Source organism: Gavialis gangeticus, unplaced genomic scaffold (genome assembly GCF_001723915.1).
Source record: "Gavialis gangeticus isolate Ggan-Ray unplaced genomic scaffold, GavGan_comp1, whole genome shotgun sequence".
Lineage (NCBI taxonomy): Eukaryota > Metazoa > Chordata > Crocodylia > Gavialidae > Gavialis > Gavialis gangeticus.
Window position 1 is genome coordinate 87,862,470 of NW_017729025.1, and position 10,912 is coordinate 87,873,381.

Consider the following 10,912-nt stretch of genomic DNA (forward strand, 5'->3'; position numbering starts at 1 on the left):
CTCCCTGCCTGAGGGGATTCCCCTTGGTAACTACAGAGAGTGGATCCTAATTATTCTTTCTCTCTATCAATAGATGTGATTGTTTGATGTGAAAGATTCTAAAGCTGCATCATCATATCTATTTTATTCCTATTGATTTGAGTGCATGGAAAAACAGAAGAACCTCTACTCTAGAGAGCACTGGAAATATTCTTATAAGAGGTGGAGACAGTTTCTTCTATTACTGCTGGGATATTGAGAAGGAAGAGCTTTATTGTTCAATAGGAAATATAACATTGAAGAGATATTATTTTTAAAATTTACATTGTTCCACTGATTGGAGTAGGGGGTCAGGATACAAATCTCAGTCCTAGTTTCAGTTCTGTCTTGGTTATCTGTCTTTACCAGAGTGTTTTGCAGAAGAGCTCTGTTGGCTAGATCACACTCTGTAGCTGATGCTGAACCCCCAACATGTGTACAGCTCTGGCAGCAGAGCTTCTGATGTTTGGGGGAGCAGCAGTATCTTGCTGCTGCCAGAACTGTGTTAACACTAGGGAGACCCACCATGGTAGTGTGGCTGCCATAGCTAAAGCAGCAGCAACAGCAGCAGTTCCTGTTGTGAAGACAGCCTGTGTCTCAGTTTCCCCATTTGTACAAAGAAGATGATAGCTGTATCTTCACATAAATGTTGAGGACTAAAGGCCTGATTGAAAGTGCATTGAAGTCAATGGAAAGATGCATTATTTCAGCAGCCCATGGATCAGGATCTAACACGTTAATGTTTGTGATGCAGCTTGAAATCCTGTGGAGGCGGCTGGCTCAAACCCTGAGGGTCTCACTTAGACAAAATTCCCAGTGAAATCAATGGGAATTCTGGCAGAGTAAAGGCCCTTTATTTGTTGGGAGGATAGGTTGTCTGACACACATTGATCTCTGCCAAGTTATTTTTCCCCCAGTATAGCACAGGGAAAATGTGTTGGGGTTGGCTGAGGGTCTTCATGGAACTCGTATGTCTGTGTGCAGACTCACACATTGTGTCCTTATAAATGGATATCAGCAGTCTCCATCACCCATTCCAGAGGTGTGGGATACTGTGACTGACCTCTCTGAGGTATGGCTTCTCCCAGAGACCTACTGAGAAAGTACTCCTTTCACGCTGTCAGGTGGAAAGACCAGGATTTTCATTGGCCTTTTAACAATGCAAGGTTTCTTGCACTGTGTACCCATCATGCATACTAGCAGTTAGAGTAGGATTGGGCCCTAACTAGTCAAACCTTACAAAACCCCTGTGAAGAGAGTAAGGGGATCTATCTATAGGGTATCACATCACCCACTACTGACATGAAGAACACTGCCATTCCTGGTGTAGGATTCAATAACTGCTTTAACAATGCAGAGCATCACTAGCCAGTAGTTTTGAATAAATACTAAGGAATCTCTTGTGCTCTTGGAAGTGCTGGGAGAATGTGGGGTGTCACAACATAGTCACATGGCTTGAGACTAGAATTAAACCTTCATTTACAAGAAGTCTCAAAGGATCTCTCATGGGCACAGTTGGTTTTTGTTTCATCTGGGAATTCCCTATTCCAGAGGGTTTATTCTTTGGCAAAACTAACATTTTTCCCCTTCTTTTTGCAAATAAATTTACTCAAGGAATTTCTGTTCTTGCAGCATCTGGTTATGAGTGAGGTGCTGCTATCTTTATCCATTTGAACTCAGTCATAAGCAGGTAGTCATTCAGTAGATATACAAACCATGTTCTGGGAGGACCTACCAGGCATATGCTACCAGGCAAGTCTTATACAGGACATACAAAGACATCTGTGTTTATGGGAGGAATTGCTGGCTAGTGTTTCACACATGAATAAGATCCAGGAGATCTGGGTCTGTTTCCCAGCTCTGTTACTTACTGTGCTATCATAGGCAAACCTAGCTGTCTTATTTATGCTTTGGCCCCAGTCACCCCTTTAGTTTGTGAATCTGTAAAATGGGGACAACAACCGTTCCTTTTCTTGCTGGGCTGTGGTGAGGACCAGTTAAAAGGTAGGGCACGCTTTAACAAGAATGTAAAACAGATCAAGCACCCTATGTCTGCATCAGCTACCAAGTCAGAGACCTTTTTATTTTAAATTAAAATAATTTAGAGAAAAAGAAGTAGCCCTTTTCCCCCTCATAACCATTTGGCTGCTTAATTTCTTTTATCTCATTTTGTACCCCTTTGGGCATCTCTGAGTCATTCATCTCTTGTAGCTCTGTTGTGATGGGACATAGTAGTATAAGTGTAGGTGTTTTCAAGCCACACAGTGTACTCCTGAACCCAATGAAAATTCTCCACCAGCTAGGCAGATGTTCAGTTTTTATGTGCTTCTGTTGTATTTACTTTTCTCTGTCCATACCCTGAAGGACTGTTTGGGCAAGAAAAAAGAAAAGATAAAGAACCTCTTTTCACAAGTTCAAGGTTTAATAGAGGGAGTAGAGTCAGGATCCTAGTGCATAAACTTGTTTTCTTACAGTTCTCTTTCTTAAAGGAATTCGAAGGCTGCCTCTCATGACAAACAGCGCAGGGTTAATTTCACACCATGCTGCACATAACTCCCCCTTTTTCCCCTCGTTCCCCAGCCTTTCACACAAGCTTTGAGTTATGACTCTCCTCCGCTAATGAGATAAACAACATAACTCACTGTAAGTCCTGCTATTTCCTCTGTAAGCAAATGGTTGGAACCTTCTGTGGTTGCCCTATAAGGCACGAGAGTGCAAAGACTAAGGAGAGCAAGAAGTGTACACATGCTACCATGGGCATGGGGAAGGCTGTTGGGAGGCCATTCTCCTGTACCTCACTTCCACATTAACACATGGGAAGAGGGAGAGGGAACATTCTTTTCCATGCAGGTTGTATTACATTTGTTTATTTGATACAAATAAAAGGTTGTGTTTTGTTCCAAGTTTAGTGGCTGGCTGCTGAGAAGGCTTTGTAAGTGTCCGCTAGTAGAGGACTCACCTTAAGAGAATCAGAGAGGGTCCATTTGGAGGCCTGCTGGAGTCTACCTGGTGTTGGGATTGGGCTGGTGATTCCCAGAGAAGAGGCATTCCTGCATTGCTTTTAGTTGGGCTTTCCGCATGTTGGTTGTTTGTGCTTCACCATCGTTGGCTGGAGCCTAGAATTGCCGATGTGTGAGAGAATGCAAAAGAATTGCATTGGAGCTTTTCAGGTCTCACTGAAAGAAAATAACAAAAGCAGTACAGTGGACCAAGGTCCAGGTGTTCTGTTCCTTGTTTCAGCCACATGACACATCTCAGGGGGCCAGGGCAAGGAGCCTGAACTCTTCCTGCTCATTCTGGTGTATGTGAGAGCAATCCTGCATAGTGCTAAGCTGCGAATGACTCTTGCACAGGGTACATCTGTGGAAGGGTGAGGCTCCTTGCATGCTGCTCCTTCCCTTCAGTGACCAAAGTCAGAGCAAGACACAATTTGCACCACAATAATAGCAGTTGTTTATATTGGTTAATGTTTGCACACCATCTTGAACATTTGTATCAAGCGATGTATAAGTGTTATGTATTCATAAGGTTGTTATATTTAAAAGCCACCTACAGACTAGCAGTGTCACTGAAATGCATCATTTTATGGGGTAGGCTGTAACAACTGTCACGCTGCCCAGCAGGGAAGGGAAATTGTTGCTAGGGCCACCAGAGTCAGTCTCCATTTTTACAGACAGTATCAAGGGATGCTTAATATCTATGCAGGGCAGACAGGAACCTCTTACACCCTGCAGCCATGCAGTAAATTACCTGGTGCACTCAAGAGCCAGAGGAGTGGGATAAGCCTGTTGGGGACTTGGACCTATGTTCTTGGGCACTTAAGATATTTCAGACCGAAAGTTGAGGCCATACTTGCAACATTTGATTTGCCCCTTCCTTTGGGTGGGTAATTTGTTTTTTTTACAAGTAAGCAGGATATCAGGGTTTTTTTTGACATCATGATCTGGTTTGGGGAGTTGATTTTATTTCTGGCCTGGTAAACATTCCTGAGTGTGTGAGGCTGGTTCATGTCCTGCCACTCCCCAGGCATCTCCATACATTCATGATGTTATGCATTATTGACACGGGCTTCATATTGTCAAGCTCCTCATGGTCACCATTTGTGGCTAAGATGCTAAAGCCACCTGTGTCCTATCTTTTATATTGTTTTGGATGAAACATTTCCTTTTACCTTGCTCCGAAGGACAGCAAGGCTGGGGACTGTGACATTACCCTGTAGCCCCTCCATGTTGCCACAGCAACAGCAGGAGGAACAAAGAACAAATCCAGAATCAGTGTTGGGAGGGGAGGAGAGAGGAGGGGGCATTGGGAAGGGTTCTCTTTTTACAGGCCTGACTCTTCTAGGTGCTGGGTGCTTTTATTTGTCACTGGCCTCAATGGGAGTTGAAGATGCTTCTCAGCACTGGGTGCTAGATATTCAGTAGTTCTGATATACTGGTGATGCCCGTCTATGTTGTGAAGGAGGAACAAAGCAAAGTGTAGCTTGAGTGTTTCCTAAGGGCTGTATGGCATGAGAGTCAGGGCAGCAGAGATACAGGCAGGAAGCAGCCAGGTGTGATTGCCGTGGTTTAAATGTTGCTGCTAGATCTCTTCACTCATGAGAAGTTTGTGTGTGGGACAGCGAATAAGGGCAGAAAATAATCTGTTGTTAACCAAAATCCAGAGCCCTGTGGCTTCCAGCCACCCTCAGAAGCCAGAATGAATACTGGGCAGAGACCTGGGGACAGAGCAGGAGGAAATTCCTGGCCTTGTCAGTGCCTTCTCATGCCCCATTGGGCCAAATCCCAGAGACCTAGGCTCAGTCCTACTCAGGGGACAATATGCTCCCTGAACTGCCCCCTCTACTCTTGTACCAGTTTCCTGTGCTTTGTGCATCCTTTCTCTCCCAAAGGGGCCTCTGTACCCAGGGTGGAGGAGAAGGTTGTATTTGCCCCTGAGCCACTTTGGAGAGAATGAAATTCCATTTATCCTGGAGAGATTGCAAATTATTTCCATGCAGCTCTGGTTACAGTGAACAACTGCACAGGGTGAAGCATTTTTGTGAGATGTGGATTTTCTGTCAGCCTGATTCCAGAAGGTGCTGAGTAGCAGCCGGAGTGCTTATTGCCTTTGGTTGCCGGAGCTGCTTTGCACAATGCAGGATTGAGCTCCACAGATGGGGGTAGTGGGAATGGAAAAAGCAAAGATGCCAGAGAGAAGAGTGGGGATTTGCAAACCCAGACAGGACTGATTATTTTTTGCTTTTAACCCTTCAGGCCTGGCTCCGGGTCAGCTGTACACGTATCCTGCTCGCTGCTGGCGCAAAAAGAGACGCCTACACCCTCCAGAGGATTCCAGGCTGAAGCTGCTGGAAATTAAGCCTGGTAGGCATTTGTTTGTTTCTCTCTCTGTGTCGTGGATCAGCTGAAGTCTAGTGCGCACGCAGCACTGGCATTTAGGCCTCTGCCTGTCTGCCCACCTTCTTCCTTTCCTTTGGGAAATTTGCTCATGTCCGTTGCATCTTATTTGACTTAAAAAAAATGCATTCATGCCAAATTTTCCCTTGATGTAAATGGGTACAACTCCTATTGAAATGAACAGGAGCTGCATCAACCTCTGCCCATTAATCTTGTCTTCCATTCATAATGTTATAGAAGGACAAGTGGGCAGCAGTTAGCACTTGTAGGTGTTAGCAATCTGAAGCATCACTATAGTGGTGCTGTTAAGTCCTTGCTAGGAAGAGGCAAGGCTGCTGTTGTGTGTGTGGAATCATGCACTGCTAAGTTTGTATAATTACTAACACAATGAGGCTAGGGCTCTGTATGTGCTACCACAACATAAATTAAATTACAATGATCGTTGGGAAGAATAAACCATAGGACGTGTGAATATGCGTTTCACTCCCGTTTATTTTTGCTCTCATTGCCCCTGTGCTCTTCCTCGTCACTAAGCTAATATGAAACAGGGATTCTGGATGCTGAATGAGTTATTGTAAAACAGATGTGGAAGAACTGCAGCTGTGTCAGGTAGAGCATAGTGTGGTGTGTTTCTTGCTGCAGATAGTAATAAAGGCTCACTGTCTTTAGGGTCATATATTTATGAAGAAGAGGGAACACATGCATTCCCAGCTGAACATAGCCCCTTTTCCCCCCCCCCCCCCGTTTGACAGCAGATGGTGTCTGGGACTGAGATATGAGCACCAAACCTTGGGAACCGGTTTCTTTGTAGTGACTTAGTGAAAGAAAAGATACAGAACAAAGTCTTGGTTTCAGGGATTTTAGAGGCATGGTTCTTGCTGACTGCAATGGCACCAGATTTTAGCTCTATCTCCCTGTGATGTAGCAGACACTACCAATTAGCTGGATAAAAGGAAGGCACTAGCATAAAATCACAAAGTCAAAAGCAATGGGCTGTTCCTGTAAAAACTGGTGTAAATGAGAAGTAATTCTGTTGAAGTCAGTAGAGGTACACTGGTGGGAAAGAGAGGAAGCAATGTCCCTGGAAGCCCTTGCATCAAATTCTGCCATAAGGTAATGTTACAGCTTAGGTGTAAATGGTGGAGTAGTGTCTTATAGTCCTTTGTCATGCCCATACTGGTGCAACTCTCATGCTACAGGGCAGAAAGGGTCTGTGTGGGTCCAGTGTATGTGAGTGTGCAGCCAGAAAAGTCTGTTGGCACAAAGGTATAAAATAATCTCAGCCCAGGCTCCTCTAAATGCTATATACAGCCTTCTTGCAGCCCAGGAGTGTCACTTACTGCTTTCTTGCATTTCCACAGAATGTCAAATCAATAAAAGTTACACTGCTTTGCCATTAAGACCTGTTTCTTAGCCAGTTTATATCCAATGATCAGCTCTGCTGCCAGTTATATTACCAAATAATATCACCTGGTATATGCCCTGAGAAGGGTTAGCTACTTCCTGCTCCAATGGGCAGTAAAAGGCATACATCTCTTGGAGGTTACTATTACAGCCTAATACTGGGCATATCATTCCTGTTAGACTGTCTGTGTCCCTTATAACCTCTGTCTGCCATGTTACGTTCAGCAAAACAATGTGAACATGTGGAAAGTATTGTTGTAGTTTAAGATTGCCAAGAGAAAGGCAGATGATAGATAAAAGAAAGATCCAGAGAAAGATGATACATATGTAGTATACCAGTTATACATCTACTGGGTGTGAGCTGAATTTCATGGCTTCATCCTAGCCAGGTTTGGACTCCAGGCGTGGCTTATATCTGTTGTCAGCAGTAGCTTGGGTATCATAATGTGCATGTAATTGATTTCTCTATAGAAGTTGGTAGATTGGTTTATACATGAGTGCCTACAGGATGTACCAGCAAGAACCTCTATTGTCAAGTATCTAATTCTAGTTGGGCCTTACATTTCTTTTTGTTGTGTTTTATTACTTTTTCTGGTAGAACCTTTGATTTTTACCTTTTCTACAAACACATAAGAAGTGCCTATGCCAAAGAATTTACAATCTAGCATTCAAATTGTATGTGTCCTAGGACTGGCTTGTAGCAAGGCTTTTGGGCAGCTGCTTATAAAGACCAGACAGAAAGTTAACACAGCACCCAGACTTTTTACATAGTTTGCTGAAGAGTTGAGGCCTAGGAATTTCATTGGAATTAATCACAGGCATTGGCCAGCTGGACAGTAATTAGAATCAAACTATTGTGTAGCTAATTGGACAAGAGTTCAGATATATAATAAATCCTGTAATGATAATAATGTAATTAAAATAACATACTTTTGCCCTGGATGACACCTTTCATCTATAAATAATAAAATATATAACCATGTCTCAGCCCATGAGAGTATTCTGTTTGATAATGCAACAGCTTAATGAATAAAATGAGCATATTGCAACATAAATGCCTTTTAGTGCAAAAGGCAAATGTATTAAGGTATTTTCCTTATGTCAGTTTCTGCTTTCATATTAGTGTGAACATTTTGCAATTAATGATGCTCTTTGTGTCTGGTGCACTGCTTCTGAAATTTTGTTTGTGAAATGTTTTCATTAACAACAGGTACTGTTTTTACATTGTGATATAAATTCTCAGTTGCTGTTTCTACAGCAACCCTTGGACCCACTTCTTGTATGGTCATTGTAATGGCATGTGGGTGCACAAATTGCTCTAGTAAAATCATATGATCAACAACATAACAATTTTCATGTTAACACTAAATATGAAAACTGAGCCATGTTGTCACAGGCCTGTACCAGACATAAAGTACTACATAAATTCATTCACGGTAAGTTCAGTGAATGACAGCACAGTCACCATTATTAGTTTGTATTTCCAAACAGTTGTGAATATACACAAATAATTTTTGACATTTTATTTCACTTGTTCTGGACTCCATCTTTCAATGGTACTTTTCATACCTTTCCAAGTCTTATGGCTTAAGGGCAGTCATGTTTTCATCATGAAAATTGTAACAGGGCCCCGATTGAGACCCTGTTACTAAAGGAACAGGGGCAGCTGAAGACAATTACACCATGGGGGTGGGCCCCGCTCACAGAGAACCAATGAGGCCTGGACCCGAAGGATAAGAGGGTGAGAAGGTAAAGGAGAAATTGCTTTTGGGCACAAGAGGACAAGCTCAGGGTTAATTGAGACCCCAGGAGAGGAAAAGTGGAAAAGGATTCTGACTTGGGATACCGGAGAGAGCCGTGAGGTTGGGACTCCAGAAGACAGGTCAGATACGAGATGGAAGACTGCCCGGGTAATTGAGCTGCATTTTGATGAGTGCGGGGAGAAGTGGAGCTGCACCGTGGGCTGGAGCTGCAGTCGGCATTAAGGATCGGGGAGTCTACACCGATCTGAAAAGACAGCGGGGAGGGACGACCCCTGCCCAGACCCCTAAAGAGTCCGGGGAAGCCAGAACCCATCCCAAGTAGAGAGAGACACTGAGGGTCGAGAAGGCAAGCCCCAACCATGGGAGCGCCGCGGAGCCTGCACGCTGGCTGCTGGAAAAAGACGCAGGCTGCGGCTGTAATAAGCTGCTAATGAGATAATTAGCGGCAGATACCAGGATTTTGTGCAGTACTTACCGATTGTATTAGTGGACCGGGTTCAGCCCGGAGACTTGTGGGGGAGGGAGGTGGGCCGAGATCGGTCTGTCGGACTGCTTCCTCCTCCAAAGGGGGTTCCTGTAAATAACAGAAGAGAAAAGAGCTGAATAAAAGCACCTGCATTATACCCGATCCAGTGTGGTACTTCCCGCGGGTACTCTCTCAAATATCACCCCCTTCCTCCCTATTTCTATTAAGATCCAAGTCATGGCAGGTGAGAATCAAGAGGCTTTGGGGGGTACTCTGCTCCTACCCCCTGACAGTAATGAATGGGGGCTGTTAAAATACTAACATATTACATCCTAATGTTCAGATGCTAAGTTCTTCACTTCTTCACAATGATGGAAATGTGGAGTGACTCCACTGGAGTTCATGGAACTACACTAGAGGTTTGCAGCAGTGTAAGTGGACTGGGTGCATATAGTCAAGGAATCAGGGTATATATACACGTGGCTTTTAAGCAGTAAAATGAGAGAGGAAAATGTTGAAAGCATACTGGGCTGCATTAGTAGGAGTATTGCCAGCAGATCGAGGGAAGTGATTATTCCCCTCTATTCAGCACTGGTGAGGCCACATCTGGAGTACAGTGTCCAGTTTTGCTCCCCCGCCCCACTACAGAAAGGATGTAGACAAATTGGAGAGAGTCCTGCAGAGGGCAGTGAAAATGGTTAGGGGGTTGAGGCATATGACTCATGAGGAGAAGCTGAGGGAATTGGGCTTATTTAGTCTGGAGAAGAGAAAAGTAAGGGAGGGGGGAGGTTAGTAGCAGCCTTCAACTGCCTGAAGGGTGGTTGGAAAGAAGAGCTAGACTGTTCCCCATTGTGGCAGATGACAGAAAAAGGAGCAATGGTCTCAAGTTGCCACATGGGAAGTTTAGGTTAGATATTAGGAAAATTTTTCTCACCAGGAAGCAGGGTTTGAAATATGCTCCCTGTAATCCCCCCAGAAGAGATGAGAGCCCTTCCCCCTCAGTTGAGGATGGTCCTGCTTTGAGCAGGGTGTTGGACTAGGTGACCTCCTGAAGTCCCTTCCAACCCTAATTTTCAATAATTTTATGATTCTGAAGAGCATTATTGAAAAGTTTTCTTGCCATCTCATTGCTCTTCTTGCTGTTGGGAAGTATAGTATAAATTTGATGGTATGGAGTAGTCTGTGTTTTCAGTTGCTTATATTGACCTAACAGAAAGTAGGGAAGCCAGGGATGGCTGCCAAGGTTTTAGCTCTCATTTGGGACAAAAGTCTAACACATTTTAATAAGGCATGCATGATATGCACCTGTGCATCTTGCTGTGCATATGAATGCCTCAGCATCTGTATTTGAAAGCTATAATGTTCTTTCCAAGCCTTCTATGTTACCTGGTTCTGCAAGGTATTGATTTCCTTTTGGAAAGAGATTGTGCCATCAGGTCAGGAGCTCAGTGCCTCTTAAAAATAGGCATGCTTAACAGGACAGTGCCACATTCAAAAATCATATTTTCAAAAGATGGTTTAATTATTTATATTATTATTTATGCACTAGAAACTCAACCAAGATTTAAGGGCCTGTTCTGGTAGATGCTGAGAACCCAAATAATAGCTTCTAATTGAAAAAGACATGACAAACAAGAAAGAAAGAAAGAATGCATTTTTTTTTCACCCAAATGGAAAAGGGAGTCGCATGGCTAGTCAGTGGTTTGACCGAGGTCATATTGGATGCCTCTGGCAGACCCAGATATTGAGCTCAAAACTAAGAATAGAACCCAGATCTCTTGAGGCCTGACCCTATTCCATAATCACAAAACCATCTTTCTCAGCTTTTCTTATCTGTGTTACTGGTAACACCTGAGAGCTGAAAC

At 43.7% G+C, this 10,912-nt stretch overlaps 1 protein-coding gene across 12 annotated transcripts in view; it reads left to right on the forward strand.

Annotated features, from left to right (window-relative positions):
- Positions 1-10,912, forward strand: part of DPF3 (double PHD fingers 3) — a 288,571-nt gene that overhangs the window by 121,025 nt on the left and 156,634 nt on the right. For all 12 annotated transcript variants that reach the window (XR_002097710.1, XR_002097709.1, XR_002097708.1 and 9 more), the window contains exon 3: positions 5,274-5,381. Coding sequence is in view for 4 of the 12 variants with exons in the window: in XM_019519128.1 (XP_019374673.1) it covers positions 5,274-5,381 (108 nt within the window). In the remaining 8 variants the exon portion in view is untranslated. The remainder of the gene's footprint in view (positions 1-5,273; positions 5,382-10,912) is intronic.